The sequence below is a fragment of the Oncorhynchus tshawytscha genome, linkage group LG02, assembly GCF_018296145.1.
Source record: "Oncorhynchus tshawytscha isolate Ot180627B linkage group LG02, Otsh_v2.0, whole genome shotgun sequence".
Taxonomy (NCBI): domain Eukaryota; kingdom Metazoa; phylum Chordata; class Actinopteri; order Salmoniformes; family Salmonidae; genus Oncorhynchus; species Oncorhynchus tshawytscha.
In genome coordinates this window covers 17535717-17561673 of record NC_056430.1, presented here as the reverse complement: position 1 = coordinate 17561673, position 25957 = coordinate 17535717, and the positions used below count along the sequence as shown (strand labels likewise).

The 25957-nt window shown below is 44.8% G+C and overlaps 1 protein-coding gene across 4 annotated transcripts in view; it reads left to right on the top strand.

Annotated features, from left to right (window-relative positions):
* The window catches only part of LOC112220649 (E3 ubiquitin-protein ligase TRIM62), a 47056-nt gene extending 21421 nt beyond the window's left edge, over positions 1-25635 (top strand). For 3 of the 4 annotated variants that reach the window (XM_042331421.1, XM_024382492.2, XM_024382487.2), the window contains exons 3-6: positions 8811-8906; positions 15542-15867; positions 19452-19567; positions 23220-25635. In XM_042331421.1, coding sequence (XP_042187355.1) covers positions 8811-8906; positions 15542-15867; positions 19452-19567; positions 23220-23773 — 1092 coding nt within the window. In that variant the 3' untranslated portion in view covers positions 23774-25635. The remainder of the gene's footprint in view (positions 1-8810; positions 8907-15541; positions 15868-19451; positions 19568-23219) is intronic. The other variant, XM_024382497.2, reaches the window with a different exon arrangement.
* Positions 25636-25957: the final 322 nt, after the last annotated feature.

The following is a 25957-nucleotide window of genomic DNA, read 5'->3' as shown; positions in this document are numbered from 1 at the left end:
TTTTACTTAACACTTATTTTTGCTTGACTTCTTAAAGCATTGTTGGTTAAGGGCTTGTAAGAACCTCAGCTTGTCCTCTTCATAAATCTAATTTTATTGGTCACACACACATTACACATTTGTTTTGTGTAATTCTTTTTGCGTGGGTGGGTGGAACAGAACACACATTTATCTGAGTCACTATTAGTAACTGATTTATGAGGACCACTAATGCATTTCAGTTATGTCATATCTAAAATACACAGCTAATTTGCACTACACTATAGTTTTTTTTCTCTGCCTTTATCAGCACAAGAGATTTTATATTGGCCAATCTCAAATCAATCCCCAGCCCTAGATATGTCTTGATGCCCCTTCTCCCGCACCTCTTTGTTTCAGAGGGGTTGGGTGAAATGCGGAAGACACATTTCGGTTCAAGGCATTCAGTTGTGAAAATAACTAGGTATGCCTTTTCCCATTGTTGTAGATCTGTAAGACCTGTTTAGGTATGATAAAAGAAGTCCCACTAACTGAGTCTGTGCAACAACTTACTAGAATGTGGATATGGGTAAGGTGGCGACTGAGGGAACACAGCAGTGGTCTGTTGTAAATAGCCGGTGGGGTGTTGTCTGCTGACGTACAGAACACAGACACAGTATGTAGGTTACAGTACATCAGGGTAGGTAATGGCTTCTACACAGCAGACTCAACCTAGTCAGCAGATTGGCCTGGATAACACAGGGACAAATGATGCAGTCCACCCCGGCAGCTAGCTAGCAGGCTGGAATTGACGCAGTCCACCCCGGCAGCTAGCTAGCAGGCTGGAATTGACGCAGTCCACCCCAACCAGCTAGCTAGCAGGCTGGAATTGACGCAGTCCACCCCGGCAGCTAGCTAGCAGGCTGGAATTGACGCAGTCCACCCCAACCAGCTAGCTAGCAGGCTGGAATTGACGCAGTCCACCCCAACCAGCTAGCTAGCAGGCTGGAATTGACGCAGTCCACCCCAACCAGCTAGCTAGCAGGCTGGAATTGCCATGCCTTCATGGAGCACGACCCTTCTACTGATCCCAACACAAGCACAAATAGGGCTGTGATGTTTTAACATTTTTCCATTACTAAAATTAAAACACAAAGCAGACCATACTTTTTAGTCATTTAAAAACATGCTGTACTTACAATATTGTGTGCTATAGTTTGGAGAATGAATGAATATGACTCTGGATGACATAATGTTTGTTAGGGCTGTTTTCCTAAAGAAGATGAATCCACTATGTGTGTTGTATCCTTGCCACGATACTAACGAGTATTGCGATACTGGTATCGTCCTGGCCCCAATGCCAAAGGAAGCCCAGCCCTGACAGAGTAACTGACAAGACTTGAGGAGACCATTCCAGGCTATCAGTTTCACAACCAGTCAGTCGCATTAATATGTTCTTGTGATATGAGCTCCATTTTTCCATGACTCTTAAGGAAAGGAATGCTTTTTTTTGTTTTCTTTATTCCTGAATGATTATTCTTAGGAACAGTCAAGGAGGCTAGCTGCGTGCAGTCCAATCCCCCACACTGATTGGAATGCAGTCCAGTTAGTGTGGGGGGAAAAGCATTTTAATAACAAGCTAGCCAAACCAAATCATAAAAATATGAAGTGTTTTTATTCATGATTTGTAAGTAGCTAATAAAAATAGTAAATCTGATGCCAGAAAACAATAGTGGTGTTAATAAACTACACTGATCTTAACAGCCTCATGCCAACAGTGCCTCGGTTGTGTGTCTGTCTGGCTGCTGCTAATAGACTGCCACTGGGGTAAGCAGTCAGGGAAAATATAATCACAAACAACTCTCAGCAACAGAAATGCTGCGTCAGACCACAGCGTTTTTCAGAAACATCCAAATGTTCTCAAGCTGTACCTTAAATCCCAGCCACTAATTTTCTACTCCCATCAGCAGAGCCTGCATCCTCTCTGGGGGAGGCCCTGTCCCTGCAGTGTGAACAGCACCAGCAGGCTACTGCAGACCAAGGAGACGGTCTGAAGCTGGAGGTAACATCCACCCCATGTAACCTACTGTCTTCGATGAACATACAGCCAGCCCTGTCTGTCATTGCATACGACTGTGACTAGGCAATGCTGAGATGGCGATAGTGACTATCACACACGCAGCACCTGGACATTCCTCTTCCCCCTCTGACCTCATCCTCACAGAGGATACAGAGAAGGTGGAGGGCCCAGTGAGTGGTCTGATTATTGCTAGATGGGAGATTGGAGAGAGAGCCAGGCTGACTGTCTGAGGAGTCATTCTGTGGCTGCTGTGACAGGCTCCCTGGCCCTGGCTGCCCAGCTCTTGTTACTAACGAGATTAACACCAGACAATGGAGCCCCAACACAAGTGGCTTGCCGAACAACACACACACACCAGCCTACCCGACCTTGGCCTTGGCCGATTACACAAAAGCTGGTCTAACTCCTTGGAAACCTTTGGGTGTTTTCACATATGAAATTCGGTACCCTGGTTCGGTTTCCTGGAGCATTTTGTGAGGATTCTACAAAATAAGTTTTGCATTCACAAGACCTGGAAATAACCGTTTCAGGTTGCGATTAGCAAGACATACATTCTAAATGACGTTAGCGAGTTTATAATGGGCAGTAAAAGTTCAGCGTGACTCACCGTGTCCCATTACCTGGTACTCTGGTCCTGGATCTTGGACCATGAACTCACGCAGTTCCAGGATTCATTTCAGCCAGGGTTCCTTTGCGTTTCACACATGCTTTGTAGCGTGGGTCAGGGTACCAAACGTTTCCGGATCAAAAGGGAATATGTGAAAGCACCCTTTTGAAAGTTGTGGCTATGTAGAGTTCAAAGGAAAAGAGGAAGCTGTGATGCTTGCTTTCTCCAGTGGTTAGAATGTAGGTCAAGTCATGTGAATGATGAATGTTCCCAGCCTGCTTTACTTGAGTGAGCTGAGACCGAGGGGAGCATGCACATCTATCCTACCTCCTCCAACTAGAAGAAACACATGCGGGTAGTTTAGAACCTTACCAGGGATTCCCACAAGATTTCCCTTTTCAGAAACTCATAATTCTGAATTGGCTAATGTACATCTTGATGAAAAGAGAAGTGTTGAAAGGCTTATTGTTTGAACAGGGGAGCAGTTCAGAGATGCAGTGTGAGGACAGCGGAGTTTAAAGAGGGCTATTAGTGAGGTCTCCAGGAATCAGTGTTATAGAGCTATATATTAATGATCACAGAGTGTGACATGGTAGGGCAAGGCAGTGGGGAACCTGTCTTCTTGGCAGAGGGCTGGAGAATAGATGTGGGGTTTTGGCAAACCTTGAGTGGCCTGCTGCTTCAGCAGAGAGCTGCCAGACAGTCCAGCCAGCCGTGTCAATGATATACAGCCTCTTTCTCCAATAACGGGCTAAAACTAACTGCATCTTCCTGCCTAAACTGATCAAAACGATAGTTTAAACTATCAATCTAGACTCTATTCAAATGCAATCAAATCAGGGTTATGATCCTACAACGGCAGTGTACAAAAATTGACATTTTTCTGTCACTTAGATTGTGGCAGCATTTCCAGAGGACTGAGACGAGGTGCAGGAATCAATAGTTTTCAGTCTGACACACTTTCTGTTTTCCTGTGTACAAAAACCCTCTTTCACGGTGGAAGCAGATAACCCATAACTAATAGTTTGTCATCACCCCTGTGACTCAACTGTTCTAGGCATCTATATACAGTGCCTTCAGAAAGTATTCATACCCCTTGGCATATTCCACATTTGGTTAGGCAAAGCCCAGACTTGAATTCTGTGCAAAGACTTGAAGATTCCCTGTCTAACGTAACAGAGCTTGAGAAAAAATATTTCGGGAAGAAAAGGAGAGAATCCCCAAAGCTGTTATAGACATACCCAAGACGACTCAAAGCTGTAATCGCTACCAAAGGTGTTTCTACAAAGTATTGACTCGGGAGTGAATACTAATGTAAATTAGAATATTTCTGCGTATCATTTTCAATATATTTGCAAACATTTCTAAAAACATGTTTTCACTTTGATTATATTTAATACATTTTGAAATCCGGCTGTAACACAACAAAATGTGGAATAACTCAAGGGGTGTGAATAATTTCTGAGGCACTGTATGTGTCTGCCTGTGTAACTGGGTCTGAGAGCAGACTCGGTGTAGACTAGGCTGCAGGTTTGTGTTCTTGTACACACTGACCCACACACCACGGCCCATGCCGTAGACCGCTGCCGTAGACCGCTGCCGTAGACTGCTGCCGTAGACCGCTGCCGTAGACCGCTGTACCGGCTATCAGTTCAGAGCAGTGTGTTTAGCCTTCATGTCTGCTGCCTGACAGAATTATGACCTAGGCTTGAGCAAGTTTTTTGGGCTTTGCTTGAGTGAATGTGACTGGAATTAGAACAAACCAACCTTTTAGTTTTCTTTAATGTATGGAATTAGAAGTGTATGTTTGTGTGTGTATATATATACATACATACACACATGCATACATACATACAGTGGGGCAAAAAAGTATTTAGTCAGCCACCAATTGTGCAAGTTCTCCCACTTAAAAAGATGAGAGGCCTGTAATTTTCATCATAGGTACACTTCAACTATGTAGGATTTGTATGATTTTTAATGAATTTATTTGCAAATTATGGTGGAAAATAAGTATTTGGTCAATAACAAAAGTTTATCTCAATACTTTGTTATATACCCTTTGTTGGCAATGACAGAGGTCAAACGTTTTCTGTAAGTCTTCACAAGGTTTTCACACACTGTTGCTGGTATTTTGGCCCATTCCTCCATGCAGATCTCCTCTAGAGCAGTGGCGTTTTGGGGCTGTTGCTGGGCAACACGGACTTTCAACTCCCTCCAAAGATTTTCTATGGGTTTGAGATCTGGAGACTGGCTAAGCCACTCCAGGACCTTGAAATGCTTCTTACGAAGCCACTCCTTCGTTGCCTGGGCGGTGTGTTTGGGATCATTGTCATGCTGAAAGACCCAGCCACATTTCATCTTCAATGCCCTTGCTGATGGAAGGAGGTTTTCACTCAAAATCTCATGATACATGTCCCCATTCATTCTTTCCTTTACATGGATCAGTCGTCCTGGTCCCTTTGCAGAAAAACAGCCTCAAAGCATGATGTTTCCACCCCCATGCTTCACAGTAGGTATGGTGTTCTTTGGATGCAACTCCGCATTCTTTGTCCTCCAAACACGACGAGTTGAGTTTTTACCAAAAAGTTATATTTTGGTTTCATCTGACCATATGACATTCTCCCAATCTTCTTCTGGATCATCCAAATGCTCTCTAGCAAACTTCAGATGGGCCTGGACATGTACTGGCTTAAGCAGGGGGACACGTCTGGCACTGCAGGAATTGAGTCCCTGGCGGCGTAGTGTGTTACTGATGGTAGGCTTTGTTAATTTGGTCCCAGCTCTCTGCAGGTCATTCCCCCCGTGTGGTTCTGGGATTTTTGCTCACCGTTCTTGTGATCATTTTGACCCCACGGGGTGAGATCTTGCGTGGAAACCCAGATCGAGGGAGATTATCAGTGGTCTTGTATGTCTTCCATTTCCTAATAATTGCTCCTATAGTTGATTTCTTCAAACCAAGCTGCTTACCTATTGCAGATTCAGTCTTCCCAGTCTGGTGCAGGTCTACAATTTTGTTTCTGGTGTCCTTTGACAGCTCTTTGGTCTCGGCCATAGTGGAGTTTGGAGTGTGACTGTTTGAGGTTGTGGACAGGTGTCTTTTATACTGATAACAAGTTCAAACAGGTGCCATTAATACAGATAACGATTGCAGGACGGAGGAGCCTCTTAAAGAAGAAGTTACAGGTCTGTGAGAGCCAGAAATCTTGCTTGTTTGTAGGTGACCAAATACTTATTTTCCACCATAATTTGCAAATAAATTCATAAAACATCACACAATGTGATTTTCTGGATTTTTTTTCCTTATTTTGTCTGTCATAGTTGAAGTGTACCTATGATGAAAATGACAGGCCTCATCTTTTTAAGTGGGAGAACTTGCACAATTGGTGGCTGACTAAATACTTTTTTGCCCCACTGTATATGTGTGTATGTACAGTCGTGGCCAAAAGTTTAGAGAATGACAGAAATATGAATTTTCACAAAGTCTGCTGCTTCAGTGTCTTTAGATTTTTGTTTGATGGCAGCCCATTCATGCATAATCAATGCTTGGAGTTTGTCAGAACATGTGGGTTTTTGTTTGTCCACCCGCCTCTTGAGGATTAACCACAAGTTCTCAATGGGATTAAGGTCTGGGGAGTTTCCTGGCCATGGACCCCAAAAAATCGATGTTTTGTTCGCCGAGCCACTTAGTTATCATTTTTGCCTTATTGCAAGGTGCTCCATCATGCTGGAAAAGGCATACATACACTAAGTCGACTGTGCCTTTTAAACAGCTTGGAAAATTCCAAAAAATGATGTAATGGCTTTAGAAGCTTCTGATAGGCTAATTGAGTTAATTGGAGGTGTACCTGTGGATGTATTTCAAGGCCTACCTTCAAACTCAGTGCTTCTTTGCTTGACATTTGTGGGCAGAACTGAAAGCGTGTGCGAGCAAGGAGGCCTACAAACCTGACTCGGTTACACCAGCTCTGTCAGGAGGAATGGGCCACAATTCACCCAACTTATTGTGGGAAGCTTATGGAAGGCTACCCGACGTGTCTGACCCATGTTAAACAATTTAAAGGCAATGCTACCAAATACTAATTGAGTGTATGTAAACTTCTGACCCACTGGGAATGTGATGAGAGAAATAAAAGCTTAAATAAATCCTTCTCTCTACTATTCTGACATTTCACATTCTTAAAATAAAGTGGTGATCCTAACTGACTTAAGATAGGGAATTTTTACTCGGATTAAATGTCAGGAATTGTGAAAAACTGAGTTTAAATGTATTTGGCTAAGATGTATGTAAACTTCAGACTTCAACTATATGTATGCATGCAAAACCCTGACAAAATATATATATATTGAGCACCTGTTGAACACCAGAAGTCCTGTGTGATGCTCATTCACGCTGCGACTGGGGCTGTTTTGTTCCTGTCTTCCTCAGAGCAGGCAGCCTGTTTGAAGCCAGTAACCCTCTTTAGCTCCTAAGCAAGTTGCTGTATTAGTAAGGCCTGCAGCTGGCAGGGACGTTTGAGGAAAATATTAAGCCCCTGTGCGTGTTTAGGAAACGTGAGGCAATGATCTCATTTTCTAAGATGTAGCCTGGAGCTGTTAATGTGAGAGAAAGGGGGGAGGGTTGTGTGTGAGAAATTAGTTAGGTTTATAATCAGACAACCAACCGTGACCCTGTTCCCTGCCGCTCAGCATCCTGGGGGAAATATCATATCAGACTTTGGTCCGCCTGCTGAGATGGTCAGGGGGAGGAGTCTAGGGCTGCCTTTTTAGCTTTTTTTTCTCCTTAGGATGCTTTTTTTCCTTTTTTTATTGTTATTCTTTAGTTTTTTTTATACTCTTATGTATGTTTTGTAGTAAATATTGACGTTTTGATTTAGATTTTTTTTCCTGTGAAGCACATTGTGTTGCATTCTGTCTGAAATGTGCTGTATAAATACAGCTTGATTTGACTCCTTAAAGCAGACAGACTGCAGTTTCAAACGGCATGGGACAGTGTTGCCCCTCTCGGTTAGTATCTTGAAACAAGATTATTCTTAATTTTTTCGATGCTGTAGGCCAATACAATGATCTGCTTACTATTGCATACAACATCCAGTCAGACAACAGAGTGAGGTCCCTGGCAGTGCAGAAGCCCGTGTAAACGGCGCTCCTCTCTTCGGATTGGTCCATAGCCTGTAAGAGGAGAGTGCCCTCTGACCTATTGCAGGCTGGAGCTGGCCCTGAGAGAAATAGAACCTGCTGTCCGTACTGCAGTCTTCCTATCATTAAAATGTAAAGCCACGTTCCATCTCAGCACTGGGAGATTGTTTTACTTAGTCCATGTACTTGAAAAGGCTCATTCAAAGCTGTATAGAAAGAAACTACCCACATGTCTACCACATCTATTTTGTAGCCAATATTATAACCAATGAAATGGGCTTCTTCTGTCAGCACATCGTAAACCAAAGTACATGGCCTGTTTCTGTGCCAAAGAGCGGAGAACTGAATTTGAAGACTGTTGGCTTGAATATTTGATAGTCAACAGGAAGAAATGTTCTATTGCTGCATTGATATTCCTCTCAGTACTTTCCACAGCAGCAGCTAAATGACCCCTTCTGTCCTTCTTTACTGACAGTCCCATGTAGAATTCTGTTATCCCTCTGGACAATTGGAACGGGAGGAGAGCTTAGCAGTGATCTTCACTGGCAGCATGACATTCAACACATTCTCAAGCCCTGCACCTGAAGTCCCCCTGCTCCACTTCTGACACTTAGCAATTCCAGTCATATGAGCCTGTGCCTCTAAGTGGATTATGTTGCTTTTAGAATTCAAGTCACTGTGTGTGCAGCGGATTGGGCTCGGGGGACCTCTGTCTAGACTGGGCTCGGGGGACCTCTGTCTAGACTGGGCTCGGGGGACCTCTGTCTAGACTGGGCTCGGGGGACCTCTGTCTAGACTGGGCCCGGGGGACCTCTGTCTAGACTGGGCCCGGGGGACCTCTGTCTAGACTGGGCCCGGGGGACCTCTGTCTAGACTGGGCCCGGGGGACAGCAGCACAGAGACCCACTTTCTCTCTGATGTAACCCTCTCTGGAAACCTCCGTTCCTCAGACCCAGTTCATTTTGGCTCTCTTTTGCGCTCGCTCTCTTTCGCGCTCGCTAATATATTGTCTGATATGTTCTGTTGCAGAGGGAGATGAAGGAGCAGCTGGCCACTCTGCAGGACAGTGAGAAGGGACACACAGAGGCCCTGCGGCTACTGCAGAGACAACTCACTGAGACCAAGGTAACACACTAGGCACTACTCACTGAGACCAAGGTAACACACTAGGCACTACTCACTGAGACCAAGGTAACACACCAAGCACAAACATTCACTTAGACCAAGGTAACTTAGAGAGCCTTTTTACCCATTAGAGACCAAGTTAATGGTCGAGTTGTTTCTGTCTGTCTCTCATCGTATCTCTCTCACCCTCCACCTAAGTCTGTACTGAACTGATTGGTTTATTGAGAATCTCTTTAATCTATACACCCTGTTTTAATCAGAGGAACAAGAGCAGCCACTCAGTACAACAGATATTCCTCAATCACCTTTTCTGTCTCATCTCTTCCCTCTTTGATGACTGAGATTCACAAAGGCAGGGCTGTCTGACAGAGTGAGTGTGGGGCGTCAACGGTATTTGTCATTTGGAAGGGTGTCGTTCTTTCCGCTGTTTACATGCTGGCTGTTCCCTGGCACGCCAACCCAGCCGGCGCCCTCCCGTCTTCCTGTCCTGTCTGCAGGACTTTACTTAAAATGGCTCTGGCCCAGCAAGGCAGACCTGCCTGCTTCCACTGCCATCCTGCCGTCACCTTCAGCTGACTGCCTGTTGGAGCTCTTCTAGCCCCTCCATTATAAATCAGTCCATCTCATTAGGTTTGTATCCATTTGTCCGAAGAGATGTGCGTTGCCTGGAAGAGGCCCATAGGGGAACTAAATCGATCTCTCTGCCTCTCCAATACATTTAGGTTGATGACAATGAAATGCTCTGTTGTTCTCCTGCCCTTCCTGCTTGACCACACACAGAATCCAAATAAGAATTGATTTGTAGGATCTGATCAAAGCACCCACAAATTATGTTATGTAATCCTGAAATGGGAGACTCCCCACCTCAAACACGCATAATCGTCTCTACCCCTCTCTCCCCTGGAACATGAAGGTGTTGAAACTGAAACTTGTGTGAGGCTGCCAATTGACTTAAATGTCCCCCAACACTGCTGTTTGTCACTTAATTGGTTTATATTGGTTCTGGTGCTCTAGTTTAGTTCCAGTCCTGGGCCCATGTGTTTAGGGGCATCCCCTTCCCTGTCTGAAGAGCAGACGTTGTCTGATTCTCTGGCCTTGGGGGTTTGTCTGATTTAACAAACTGCTTCTCTGAGACCCAGCCTCCTCTTCCTGTAGGCTTAATATGAGCTTTAAATATCCACCCTGCCATAGCCATAACACCCTGCTGGAGAAGACTGGCACATGGTTACTGCATTGCTGCAGGCCTCATCAGTCCTGTCCTCCTCTCACTGTCACACTCACATCCCACTCCTGCCCTGCTCTGTATTGGAGATAAATGATCTTAATAGGCTTAAAGTTCCCAGCAGCACAGCGAGAATATCTGCCTGCTCTAGCTTCCTACAGGAACAGGCATGCTGCTGGAGTGAAATTGATTTATGGCAGGCAGTAGCAATAAAACCCAGATTCTGATGCTGCTACCCCTGCTCCCTGGTGTTCCCCTGTGATGGAGAGGAGTAGAGACTACTAGAACAGAGCGAATGTTTCCTTTGTACAGACAGACAAAAGCCCTGCGTGAGAAGCTGCTCCCTCTCCAGTTGTTACTGGACTGAGCCTCTTGGATCTCCTCTCTTTGTTCTGTCTCTGCTGCTACTGTTAGCATTGGAGATGATTAATTTCCTCTTCAAGTCCAGCGCCCTCCTTGATTTCCCCACGATTTCTCCAATTCACACCACTCTCTCCTCAGCTTCCGCTCCTTTTCCCCTCATCAAGAGCACTGCTCTTCCAATAATAGCATCCTTTTCACTGACTATCCGCTGGCCTTGTAAATGTTGCCTTCAACACACAGCTTGTCTGTCCCCAGCCGACCCCACAGCATCAGCCTTTTAAACATGCTTTCGATCTCACAAGCAGTACCACTTTTAAAACAGCACAATGTGACTAACTGTGCTCTAGGGCCTCTTCCACTGTCCCAACCAACCAGTAAGGCTGAGCTTTGCCCTATTCTACTCCTAATGCTCTCTATATAGGCCGTTCTTATGATAAATCAATACAAAATGTTCTAATGTTGGATGATCTATAACAGCAGATGGGGATTGTCCCTAGAAGCCCTGCCTATGACTGTTAGACAGATTTTTTTCAGTCAATACATTTACATAATGTTAGGTGCTAAAAAGGTTTTTATAAACCGAGTGGTTCGAGCCCTGAATGCTGATTGGCTGAAGGCTGTGCTATATCAGACTGTATACCTGTTAGAGGAAATTATGGTTGAAATGACTAATTATGTATACATTCCAATCAGAACTGACTAGTCCAAATGCTATAATGTACTGTACATGTGAATTTTCTCTCTTGCTCCCATTCCCAATTGTATATAATGTAGTCAGGAGTTTAGTAACAATGAAGGTCTGTTCCTTAGTTCATTCAGTTGTACAATCTCCAGGTGGCGGGAACGGCCCATCTCCAGATTGTCTAGAATGTTGATTTATACTGACTGGCCTTGACTTCGTGCTGATAACGCGAAGGCTCGAGAGCTAGAGGGCCCCTCCTACTTGTGAAATAGATAGAACGTTTAGAAAACGCTGACGTCATTTTCAGTTTATAACCTGTGGAAATATGTGTATGTGGGTAGTACTCTCTTGAAATAAACGCTGTTACTTTTGGCTTTTAAGACTGGTCTCAATCTACTTCATGCATAATTAATGAATTTACAACTCATTAATGAATTAGAATGAGTGAGAATCTGGTTTTGGCTACAAAACATACAGGAATTTAGAAATTCCACTAACAATACCACAGGTATGATGACACAACTTTTTACTGTTCTAATTACTATGGTTACAAGTTTATAATAACAAAGGCACCTCCAGGAGTTTCTAGTATATGACCAATATACAACGGCTAAGGGCTGTATCCAGACACTGCGTTGCGTCGTACGTAAGAACAGTCCACAGCTGTGGTATGTTAGCCATATAGCACACCCCTTGTGCCTTATTAAGTAAGCCATTGTGTTACTGACTTTTGTCAAGTGGAAGGCAGTAGCTTAAGAGTGCAGAGACAGAGTGACAGAGGCACTTGATTAGACATAAGTTTTCTATTTAAGCAATAAGTCCCGAGGGGGTGTGGTACGTCTAAGGGCTGTTCTTAGACACGACACAACGCGGAGTGCCTGGATACAGCCCTTAGCCGTGGTATATTGGCCATATACCACCAACCCCCGAGGTGCCTTACTGATATTATAAACTGGTTACCAATGTAATTAGAGCAGTAAAAATAAATGTTTTGTCATACCCGTGGTATACAAATACACCACGGCTGTCAGCCATTCAGCATTCAGGGCTCAAACCCCCCAGCTGTTAAGATGGAGCCGAAGATGATGGCTGACGTTTTACATGCTCGTAACCAATTGTGCAATTTTTTAAAAAATATGTAAAAATGAAAACTGATTTTGTACATAATGTTGCTGCTACTGTCTCTTATGACCGAAAATAACTTATGGACATCAGATCTGGGATTACTCACCACGGACTGGAAGAAGGTTTTTCCTTTAACGAGTCTGACGAGAAAGATATACTGCTCTCCCGGGAACAGGCCCATATCCTCGTCATTTGCGTGAAGAAAAGACGGAGGAAAAGGGGACGCAGATCAGGCTGCCTTTTGAGAATCTGTAGGAGAGCCAGTTAACTCCCACTGCCATCAATTCTACTTGCTAACATGCAATCATTGGAGAATAAAATTGATTATTTATGAATCATTCTACCTACGGGACATATAAGATATTATAATTCTTAGTTTCACCAAGTTGTGGCTGAACTACGACACGGATCATTTAGAGCTGGAGGGATTTTCAATGCAACGGCAGAACAGAGAAGCTACGTCTGGTAAGTCGAGGGTTGGGGGTCTGTCTTTTTGTCTAACAGCTGGTGCGTGATGTCTAATATCAAAGAAGTCTCGAGGTATTGTTCGCCTGAGGTAGAGTACCTTTTGATAAGTTGTAGACCACACTATTTACCAGGAGAGTTCTCATCTATATTATTTGTAGCCGTCTATTTACCACCACAGAATGAAGCTGGCACTAAGACCGCACTCAACCAACTCTAAGGCCAAAAGCAAACAAGAAAATGCTCACCCAGAGGCAGCGCTCCTAGTGGCCGGGGACTTTAATGCAGGCAAACTTATATCACTTTTACCAAATTTTTACCAAGAAAATTCTAGACCACCTTTACTCCACACACAGAGATGCATACAAAGCTCTCTCCTGCCCTCCATTTGGCAAATCTGACCATAATTATATCCCCCTGATTCCTGCTTACAAGCACAAACTAAAGCAGGAAGTACCAGTGACTCGCTCAATACGGAAGTGGTCAGATGCCACGGATGCTTCACTACAGGACTTTTTTGCTAGCACAGACTGGAACATGTTCCGGGATTCATCCAATGGCATTGAGGAGTATACCACCTCAGTCATCTGCTTCATCAATAAGTGCATCGACGATGTCGTCCCCACAGTTGACCGTCCATACATATCCCAACCATTAGCCATGGATTACAGGTGACATCCGCATCGAGCTAAAGGCTAGAGCTGCCGCTTTCAAGGAGCGGGACACTGATCCGGACGCCTATAAGAAATCCCGCTAATACCCTCAGACGAATAATTAAACAAGCAAAGCATCAATACAGGATTAAGATTGAATCCTACTACACAGACTCTGACGCTCGTTGGATGTGGCAGGGCTTGAAAACTATTATGGACTACGAAGGGAAACCCAGACGCGAGCTGCCCAGTGACGTGAACCTACCAGACAAGCTAAATGCCTTTTATGCTCATGAGAGCACCAGCTGTTCTGGATGACTGTGTGATAACAAACTCGGTAGCCGAGTAAGACTTTTTAAACAGGCCAACATTCACAAAGCTGTGGGGCCAGATGGATTACCAGGACATGTACTCAAAGCATGTGTGGACCAACTGGTAAGTGTCTTCACTGACATTTTCAACCTCTTCCTAACTGAGTCTGTAATACCTACATGTTTCAGGCAGAACACCATAGTCCCTGTGCCCAAGGAAGCGAAGGTAACCTGCCTAAATGATTACCACCCCGTAGCACTCACATTGGTAGCCATGAAATGCTTTGAAAGGCTGGTCAAGGCTCACATCAACAGCATCCTCCCGGATACCCTAGACCCACTCCAATTCGCATACCGCCCCAACAGATCCACAGATGGCGCAGTCTCCATTGCACTCCACACTGCCCTTTTCCACCTGGTCAAAGGAACACCTATGTGAGAATGCTGTTCATTGACGACAGCTCAGTGTTCAACACCAGAGTGCCCACGAAGCTCATCACTAAGCTAAGGACCCTGGGACAAAACAACTCCCTTTGCAACTTGATCCTGGACTTCCTGACAGGCCACCCCAGGTGGTAAGGGTAGGCAACAACATGTCTGCCACATCCCCTCTTGTACTCGCTGTTCACCCACGACTGCGTGGCCAAACACGACTCCAACACCATTAAGTTTGCTGACGACACAACAGTGGTAGGCCTGATCACCGACAACGATTTGACAGCTTAAAGGGAGGTCAGAGAACTGGCAGTGTGGTGCCAGGAAAACAACCTCTCCCTCAATGTGAGCAAGACAAAGGAGTTGATCGTGGACTACAGGAAAAGGCAGGCCGAACAGGCCCCATTTAACATCAACGGGGCTGTAGTTGAGCGGGTCGAGAGTTTCAAGTTTCTTGGTGTCCACATCACCAACAGTCTCTCATGGTCCAAACACACCAAGGCAGTCGTGAAGAGGGCACAACAAAACCTTTTCCCACTCAGGAGACTGAAAAGATTTGGTATGGGTCACCAGATCCTCAAAAGGTTCCACAGCTCCATCATCGAGATCATCCTGACCGATTGCATCACCGCGTGGTATGGCAACTGCTCGGTATCTGACCGTAAGGCGCGACAGCGGGTAGTGCGAACGGCCCAGTACATCACTGGGGCCAAGCTTCCTGCCATCCAGGACCTATATAATAGGCGGTGTCAGAGGGAAGCCCATGAAATTGTCAGAGACTCCAGTCACACAAGTCATAGACTGTCTTTTTTTCTTTCTGCTGCTGCATGGCAAGTGGTATCGGAGCGCCGAGTCTACGACCAAAAGGCTCCTTAAAAGCTTCTACCCCCCAAGCCATAAGACTGCTGAACAATTATTTGAATGGCCAACGGACTATTACATTGCCCCCCCCTCCCCATTTGTTTTGTACTCTGCTGCTACTTGCTGTTTATTATCTATGCATAGTCACTTCACCCCTACCTACATCTACAAATTACCTATAACCTGTATCCCCGCACACTGACTCTGTATCGGTACCCCCTGTATATAGCCTTGTTATTGTGTTTTATTATTTTTTACTTTAGTTTATTTGGTAAATATTTTCTCAACCAACACTTCAAGAAGAGTTAAGGGCTTGTAAGTAAGAATTTCACGGTAAGGTCTACACTTGTATTTGGCGCATGTGACATGGTTAGATTTTATTTTTGATTTGATAATGATGCTTAATGGTTGTAGCATAACCAATGGTTGTAGCATAACCTGCACTTTCATTGTAAATAAATAACCTCTCATCCCTCATCTCTCTTGTCCCCGTCTCCTCGTTCTCTCTCTCGTTCCAGTCGTCGGCCAAGGGCCTTCGTGCGACCATCGGCGAGGTGTTTGAGAATCTGCAGCGATTTCTGCGCGAGCGCCAGAAGGCCATGTTGGAGGAGCTGGAGACTGATACAGCGCGCACGCTCTCCGACATCGAGCACAAGATCCAGCGTTTCAGCCAGCAGCTGCGTGACGTCAAGGAGGGCATCGGCATCCTGCAGGAGCGCCTCAACGAGCCAGGCCGCCTTGAATTCCTGGAGGGTGTTGCCCTCACCTCCGAGAGGTGCTCTGCTTACTGTCTGACTGACCATGGATCAGCTGTTCTTCCAAACAGCCACAGTCCTAAACTTTTGTAAGATAGTACGCTGTCTGAGGTTATGTTATACTACCCTCCTAACATAACACCATCCCCTGAATGTAATCCATTCTGCTCATCGTCAGGATATTGATATCTTGGAGTGAAAGTGCAAAGTTAGACAATGAGGCTTATCCCAGGTCTCTGACAGATATCTTAACAGGCCAGATATACAGGGCTCATTATTTGAAATCTGTGAAAGAGTGGGCTCAGGGGAATAGAGTTGAAGTATTTAAGATCTTAGAGGGATTGATAAGGTTGACTGAGGAAGTTGTTGCATCAGTAGGCATTCTAACAACCAGTCCAGAGGGCATTGATAGGACTGAGTGAAGAATGAACTGATATCCAGGTTCGCCATCTCACAGTTTCCAATACTTCTTTTTAACTTTGTGAGAACAGGCTTGATAAGGTTGTGGTTTCTCCTCAGGCTAAGTCACTTAAACACACAGCAGGTGAATGGTTAGCCTTGCCTCACTGAACACCCTGTTCTTTTTTTTTCATTTTTTTTTCAATGTTCCTCAAGATGATCAATGTTTAGCTGTGCAGCCCTAGCTTTCCCAGGCAGGGTTGAGGAGGGCTTCAAAGTGGTTAAAATAGGAAGGTAACGATTCACAGATACAAGTGTATCTTAAACACGTGTGTCTACGGACCCCAAACCAATCCAATCCAAATATAGTATGCGTCGGTCAGAAAATCTACAGTTGAAGTTGGAAGTTTACATACTTGGAGTCATTAAAACTAATTTTTCAACCACTCCACAAATTTCTTGTTAACAAACTATAGTTTTGGCAAGTTGGTTAGGACATCTACTTTGTGCATGACACAAGTCATTTTTGTTTACAGACAGATTATTTCACTAATAATTCACTATCACAATTCCAGTGGGTCAGAAGTTTACATACACTAAGTTCACTATGCCTTTAAACAGCTTGGAAAATTCCAGAAAATGATGTCATGGCTTTAGAAGCTTCTTATAGGCTAATTGACATAATTTGAGTCAATTGGAGGTGTACCTGTGGATGTATTTCAAGGTCTACCTTCAAACTCAGTGCATCTTTGCTTCACATTACGGGAAAATCAAAAGGAATCAGTCAAGACTTAAGAAAAACAATTGTAGACCTCGACAAGTCTGGTTCAACATTGGGAGCAATTTCCAAACGCCTGAAGGTACCACGTTCATCTGTACAAACAATAGTACGCAAGCATAAACACCATGGGACCACCATCATACCTTTCAGGAAGGAGACGCGTTCTGTCTCCTAGAGATTAAATTACTTTGGTGTAAGAAGTGCAAATCAATCCCAGAACAACAGCAAAGGACCTTGTGAAGATGCTGGAGGAAACGGGTACAAAAGTATCTATATCCACAGTAAAACGAGTCTTATATCGACACAACCCGAAAGGCCACTCAGCAAGGAAGAAGCCACTGCTCCAAAACTGCGATAACGCCAGACTACGGTTTGCAACTGCACATGGGGACAAAGATCGTACTTTTTTGAGAAATGTCCTCTGGTCTGATGAAACAAAAATAAAACTGTTAGGCCATAATGACCATCGTTATGTTGGGAGGAAAAAGGGGATGCTTGCAAGCCAAAGAACACCATCCTAACTGTGAAGCACGGGGGTGGCAGCATCATGTTAAGGGGGTGCTTTGCTGCAGGAGGGACTGGTGCACTTCACAAAATAGATGGCATCATGAGGGAGAAAAAGTGGATATATTGAAGCAACAGCTCAATACATCAGTCAGGAAGTTAAAGCTTGGTTGCAAATGGGTCTTCCAAATGGACAATGACCCCAAGCATACTTTCAAAGTTGTGGCAAAATGGCTAAAGGACAACAAAGTCAAGGTATTGGAGTGGCCATCACAAAGCCCTGACCTCAATCCCATAGACAATTTGTGGGCAGAACTGAAAAGCGTGTGTGAGCAAGGAGGCCTACAAACCTGACTCAGTTACGCCATCCCTCCAGGAGGAATGGGCCACAATTCACCCAACTGATTGTGGAAGCTTGCGGGAGGCTACCCGACGTGTTTGACCCATGTTAAACAATTTAAAGGCAATGCTACCAAATACTAATTTGAGTGCATGTACATTTCTGACCCACTGGGAGTGTGATGAAAGAAATAAAAGCTTAAATAATTCATTCTCTCTACTATTATTCTGACATTTCACATTCTTAAAATAAAGTGGTGATCCTAACTGACCTAAAACAGGGATTTTCACTGGGATTAAATGTCAGGAATTGTGAAAAACTGAGTTTAAATGTATTTGGCTAAGGGGTATGTAAACTTCAGACTTCAACTGTATATAGTACACAGTACATACATACACACACGTCAGCTCCGACAGATCCAGCTCAGGGAAGACCAGCTCATGAGCTCCATCAGCAGCAGATTTGAATTTAGAATGGAAAATTATTGTGTTTATGCAACACATGTTAGTGCATTGAATCACATTGAACTGAACCGCATTGACTCGTAATCTAATCAAACTGAAACCTACTGTTCCTGTATCGGAGCCAAATCAAATTTATTTATATAGCCCTTCGTACATCAGCTGATATCTCAGTGCTGTACAGAAACCTAGCCTAAAACCCCAAACAGCAAGCAATGCAGGTGTAGAAGCACGGTGGCTAGGAAAAACTCCCTAGAAAGGCCAAAATCTAGGAAGAAACCTAGAGAGGAACCAGGCTATGAGGGGTGGCCAGTCCTCTTCTGGCTGTGCTGGGTGGAGATTTATAACAGAACATGGCCAAGATGTTCAAATGTTCGTAAATGACCAGCATGGTCAAATAATAATAATCACAGGCAGAACAGTTGAAACTGGAGCAGCAGCACGGCCAGGTGGACTGGGGACAGCAAGGAGTCATGTCAGGTAGTCCTGAGGCATGGTCCTAGGGCTCAGGTCCTCCGAGAGTGAGAAAGAGAGAATTAGAGAGAGCATATTTAAATTCACACAGGACACCGGATAGGACAGGAGAAGTACTACAGATATAACAAACTGACCCTAGCCCCCCGACACATAAACTACTGCAGCATAAATACTGGAGGCTGAGACAGGAGGGGTCAGGAGACACTGTGGCCCCATCCGATGACACCCCCGGACAGGGCCAAACAGGAAGGATATAACCCCACCCACTTTGCCAAAGCACAGCCCCCACACCACTAGAGGGATATCGTCAACCACCAACTTACCATCCTGAGACTAGGCCGAATAGATCCCAGGCATCTAGATACATATCGAATCTTCTTGAAAGGGAAAGATGCATATCCCTAGTGGGAAAACCACTTCTTCCTGTCTGAACCCAAGGCTACATGTGGGAGTGATGAAAATGACTAATGTGGGGGTTGACACAGTAATAGCATTACAGCTGACCCCTGACCCCCCCCCTCTCACCCATGTCAATCTACAGTGCTGTAGAACATTAAGCCTTGGGGCATCCAGAGTCTGACGGATGCTTTAATCAACAACATACAGAGAAAATGGTGCAGTTACTAGAGACATCTCACAGAGGGCGCAAAGAGATGTGAATGTAAGAGTAGATTATTGACAATGACATTGATCGTCCTTCTCCCCCCACAGGATAAAAGGAAAGATACATGAGACCAATTTAACATATGAAGATTTCCCGACCTCCAAGTACATGGGGCCCCTGCAGTACACAATATGGAAGTCTCTATTTCAGGATATTTCACCAGGTATGCACCACCTATGGTTACCGTTAACCCTCACCCAATGAAACTGTGTAACAGCATGGGCTTCAACAGGAGCCTCTTATGAATTGTTAGATACTCCCAAATACCTCAACACGTCAATCAGGAATGATACAAATCGTTGTCTTCCACCATGGAAGGGTAGCATAGATTGAGTTTTAAATTGGGCTTTAAATTGATGCCTTGTACGGAACAAGGAAATAATAGTAACCTTGGAACAGACTTACACAGTGGGAGCTAATCCTGCATTAAAATAGATGGAATGTTTGAGCTTTAGGAACTGCGTGATGAGAAAATGGTGGCTGGAGGGTTGAGATGCCCTTCTCTGCTAGGAGAGTTGATGATGAGCTATTCTCTCTCCTCTTCTCCCCCTCTCCTCATATTCTCCCTAAGCCCCCAGCCATCACTCACTCTTAGAGAAGGTTATTGAAAATAATGCACCAAGGAATATTTCACTCCTTCAATAGATTCACCATTTTGGGCTGTAGCTGGTGAGAAGGCAGGGTGGTTTCTTGGCCTCCCTTGACTGCGTGCCAAATGAAACAATTGGTTCCAATTCATCACCACTGGCTGCCACGGTGACGGCACAACGCCTTTCCATCCCATCAGATGACAGACTTATTACTCCCCTAAACTATCTCTTCTCTCAAACCTGTGCCTTTTTTAAATCCGTGTTCCCAATTAGAAAAATTACATGTGTGTGTCTGACTCTGTGAGAGAGGGGGAATGAATGCATTTGTTTGTATGTGTGCAAGAGAGAGTGTCATTGTGTGGTAAAGACATTGCCCTGCCTGCTGGCTACTGGTCATGCCTCCTGTTTATACTGTAAGATGTAACTACCGAGGAACAAGTTTGTGATTTGGCAAATTCCCCTCTGTCTGTTTTATTCTAAACCACCTCTATGTATGGGAGTGAGTGAGGAGAACAAGCCGCCATTGTTCTAGTTCAGTTTTCCATAATGACTGAAAAAAAAACTCAAGGTGGTGGAGCAGGCAGGGGTGGAGTGCTTCAACCAATCTCCCTCCGTAACCCACAGTTAACCCGCAAAACTACATGTAGCTGGCAGCCTCCAGCCATGCCAGGCCAACACAGAGTTGTAGACTCATACTCTATAAGGTATATCTATAAAGACTGCTTCCCACCTCCCACCACAGCTCTATTTCCATACCTTTGCATGACATGGAGTACAACATCAAACAGTAGAGGCCAGGGTACTTTGAATGTAGGGTAACATGGGGTAAGATGCCCCCCCCCACACCTTCTTTAGGTGGATGATGGAAAATAAATGGCTACAATTGACTTTAAAAAAATTTAAAATAAATGATTAAATGTGTTTTTTAGGAAAGGGGCATTTTGCCCAGCTACCGGGGTAACATGATTTTGGAACCTGGAACAACCTTTTTCAATGGCGCCACAGCTTTCTCCAGTGTCACCGGGTTTTCCAGTGTCAGTTTTTTTTCTCCCTTTGCTTTCTTCCTTCTCTCTTAGTTTTTTGACTTGTCCTCCAGGACTATAGCTGACTCAGCCTTTCTTTGCCTAGGCCTGGCCTCCTGTATCCTTGGCCTGGGGGACAACCCCAAATGACCTTTGCTGCTGTTTGTTGTTGTAGAACTAGTACTTTAAACAAACAAACAACTCATGAGTATTGGTTCAATAAACACTTATTTCTAATCACACTATATGCTACTTTCTATTTCCTAAAATGAGTGCTGACGTTCAGAGCAAGGTCACCGGAGACCTGCTGGGTAGGCTTTGTGGTGGTGGATGTGGCAGAGGTTGATGTTGTGGGATACGGATGGATAATTCTGTGTGCTGCTTCATGAAACCATAAAACCAGTCTATGCCTGCCAGTCTAACCCTGGCCCTTATTTTAACTTTGACCCCTAACCCTAATCCTGCTAACTGGGGGTTAGCTAGCTATGCTAGCAGACATTGGCTTATGCTAACGAGCTGGTAAGCTTTTATTTCACCTCAGACTTTCGGTTAGTGAGGTTGCTAGTTAGCTAACTGGGCTAGCCAGCGCCAAAATTACAGCTAGAAACAAATGATCAATCATAAACGGGCGAGATGCCCATCTCACCCCAAAATACTAACCTAACATATTACTACTTTACTCAAAAACAATCAATATTTTTCTCTCGAAACAAGTGGATGATTTATCTTAAGGTTTCCCTTCCCTCCTATATAAAAATAATAATAATCATTGGATCTAAATGACCCAAAAAATTTATGAAACAGGAAATTTGTAGTTGATCGAGACTAGTGGCAGCCAGAGGAATTGTTGAGAAAAATCTGTCACATCTTGTGGTTTTTGTGAGAATTCCAGGGGATTTTCCATTTTTAGCATTGTCAGTGTGTGAACCAACAGTCCCAAACATGGTGGCTGTAAATACTTTTCCATGATTTCTTCATTACCTGAAATATGATAACAGTAGATGTAGGGTGTATTACAAGAGATTAGGCTACCCATGAGTCATCCCAACACCATTGACAGTCCCTTATTCTGTTCCTGATAGGGTCCTTCAGCTGCATCAGCTCATTTTTGCTAGAGCAGAAACACCAGCTTGAAGCTACAGTCAGTCAACCTATAGTGACCACTGCAGACAGAGACTGTGCCATTGACACAGCTCAGCTCCTCCCTCCTCCCTCTCCCATCCATCTGGTGTATCACTTTTTAAATATAGTGTTTTGGAGATCAATTTGTAAGCCCTTGACGTCAGGACCCCTCTCCAGTTTAGGGACTGGCTGAAATGGGATGCCAGGATATTTTCACTGCCTCAGCATAGAACTCAGACAGTACAGTGTTGATAGTGAAAATGGAGTGCACCAAATGACACAGCAGTTCTGGAGCTAGTGTCTGTCAGAGAGGGAGTGTCCTCATAACACAGCAGTTCTGGAGCTAGTGTCTGTCAGAGAGGGAGTGTCCTCATAACACAGCAGTTCTGGAGCTAGTGTCTGTCAGAGAGGGAGTGTCCTCATAACACAGCAGTTCTGGAGCTAGTGTCTGTCAGAGAGGGAGTGTCCTCATAACACAGCAGTTCTGGAGCTAGTGTCTGTCAGAGAGGGAGTGTCCTCATAACACAGCAGTTCTGGAGCTAGTGTCTGTCAGAGAGGGAGTGTCCTCATAACACAGCAGTTCTGGAGCTAGTGTCTGTCAGAGAGGGAGTGTCCTCATAACACAGCAGTTCTGGAGCTAGTGTCTGTCAGAGAGGGAGTGTCCTCATAACACAGCAGTTCTGGAGCTAGTGTCTGTCAGAGAGGGAGTGTCCTCATAACACAGCAGTTCTGGAGCTAGTGTCTGTCAGAGAGGGAGTGTCCTCATAACACAGCAGTTCTGGAGCTAGTGTCTGTCAGAGAGGGAGTGTCCTCATAACACAGCAGTTCTGGAGCTAGTGTCTGTCAGAGAGGGAGTGTCCTCATAACACAGCAGTTCTGGAGCTAGTGTCTGTCAGAGAGGGAGTGTCCTCATAACATATTTTATACGTGTTTCTCTTGGCAAACAGTATTTCAGGAAGATGTCTTTATCTGTATCCTGTAACTGTCTTTATCTGGGCTAGTACTGTCTGCTTGTCTCTGGTGTGGCTCCATGTTAACCCTGTATCTCCATACATAATGTGTCCCTTCTCTCTCTCCGTAGTGCCAGCAGCTTTGACCTTAGACCCCGTCACAGCCCACCAGAGGCTCATCCTATCAGATGACTGCACTATTGTAGCCTATGGTAACCTGCACCCCCAGCCGCTGCAGGACTCCCCGCGACGCTTCGACGTGGAGGTGTCTGTGCTGGGGGCCGAGGGCTTTGGCTCCGGGGTGCACTACTGGGAGGTGATGGTGTCAGAGAAGACCCAGTGGATGATCGGCGTGGCCAACGAGACGGTCAGCCGCAAGGGCAGCATCCAGATCCAACCCAGCCGCGGCTTCTACTGCATTGTCATGCACGACGGCAACCAGTACAGCGCCTGCACCGAGCCCTGGACCCGCCTCAACGTCAAGAGCAAGCTGGAGAAGGTGGGCGTGTACCTGGACTACCCCAAGGGCCTGCTGGTGTTCTACAATGCTGATGACATGTCCTGGCTGTACACCTACAGGGAGAAAACTTTCCCGGCCAAGCTCTGCCCCTACTTCAGCCCCGGGCAGAGCCACGCCAACGGCAAGAATGTCCAGCCGCTGAGAATCAACACCGTGCGTCTATAAGAGCTACACAGTGTCACTAGACAGATCAGATCACTCACCTCAACCCTAACCTGACAATAGGATGATGATGATATAACTACGATCCTAAAGACAACTGGTTTTAAAATGAAGGAATATGAGAAACAGAACAGGGTGTATGACTATGGAATGTTCTTCTGTCTGGTTTGCAATGACAGGTTTGTTTGAGACAAGTTTGTGTCCTGCTCTTTTTGCCTGTCGGTGTGGGTCCTCACTATTCTCAACTGGGAAAGACTATTGGAACGCTGCTCCAACTGAGCCCTGGTTAGCTTCTTCACTGGTGTAAGGAGAGACTGTTTGTATAATGTCATCCCACAATGGTTTAGTGGGGGGGATCTCTGTGTGCTGTTGCTGTCTGAGGACCACCTTGCACAAGTCCAAGGGCTCTGACACCCCTATGGTCCTTTTTCTTTGTCATAGTTAGCAGGTGTGAGTGAATGCCCGTCGTGGTGGCAGTGAGTGCTGTTCCATGTCCCTCCCTGTACCCTTTACTGATGAAAATGATGTCGCAGCTCTTGATTATTTTCCCTCGGGTCACACGTGCACTTTTCCGTCGTTGACAATGTCAGTCAGTCCAAGACGTGCTGGAACGGCAGAATCATGGTCCGTGTGGTCTAGTGATCGTCACTGTAGTAGTGTTTGCTGTCCTCACCGCTCCCTTCTTTACCCACCGAGTCTTTGTTGGTTTATTCACCTCCAGCACGCTAGCGCTCTACTCCAGCTATCCTGTACCTGTGGTTATTTATTCACTTAGTGTTAACACTCGTACATTCCTGATTCCATCTCCCTGCCTCCTCCCTTCCATGACATCTCGTCATCGCATTGTAGGTGTCAGAGGTCAATATCAATAAATGAATCTTGACATCTGCTGATTTACACTTGGCCTATGGGGCAGAGACCACTTACGACTCGAGCAGCATAACGCGGCAATTAATGAGCTCTAGAATGTTTTTAATCAGTCATTCTGTCTCTTTCATTTTTTTCTTCAAATATGTTGAAACTAGTAAATGCTATGGATACAATGTTTTTTAATATATTTATAGATTGTCTAAATAGTTTAATGACTTTAAGGATATACAAATGGCCAAGGAGAACAATATTACAGTACATTATTATACTGCCCTGGTCTGTTGGTATTCTTTTAACATCCATTTAGTTCCATAAGGCTGTTGCAGCGTAAACCGAATACACGGATATGTTTTGAGGCTCAGTTCATGTTGGCTCCTGCCCCATATGTCTCAAGTGCTCTTGTGATCCCCTGATTTAAGGCCAGTCATGTAGATTGTTAAGGGACGAGCTTTTGTATTATACAAAGTCCAGCACGGAGAGAGCCAGGGGGGTGAGTGTGTTTGTCTGTATGTTAGTAAATCAAATGTATTTATATAGCCCTTCGTACATCAGCTGATATCTCAAAGTGCTGTACAGTATGTGTGCATGTTGGTGGAAAATGTATGTTCTGGCCTCGTCTGTGAGGTGATAAAATATCACATCTGTACCCCCGCCTCGTGTGTTTGTTCACTTTGAAGAACTGGGGCAGTTCACTACTTTGTTGGTATGTTCTAAAGAGTACAGTATGTGCAGTATGATGCAGAACCATATTTGAAGCAAGACTGCTGTCCTGTGAAATGGACACCAAGCAGGAGATGATTATTGTGGGGTGGTGGTGGGTAACTGGTGGGGGTCATAATAATGACCATTTATATGAACACTTTTTAATGAGGATTGTGTCTTTTGGATGATGGCCGCTGTGCACCCATTGTTGTGCGAACATACTCTGGTGTGCTTCTGCTGCTAGAAGTCCATAACAAATGTTTTCATGTACAATTAAAGACCGGTAAAACCAATGTCTCATTGACTTTTTCCTTTAGAAACACGCTGACACACATACTGGTACATTAACAAGAAGCTCTAATACATTTGTTGAGTCCTTTGACAATATGCAAGTGAAATGCTTACACAGAATGCCTAACAGAACTCCATTAGAGAGCAGCTACAAGATATAAGTATGAGTGAAATTGCCTGTGCAAGCTTGTTAGCATACATTCTGTGTCAAGGTGCATATTTCAGCTGAGATGAACCAACTCCCAGCCCTGTGAAAGCCTCCCCTACACGGCAAGCCAGAGACTCCCTTTGTTCTCTGTTCCTCTCATTCACGTGCTGAGGCAT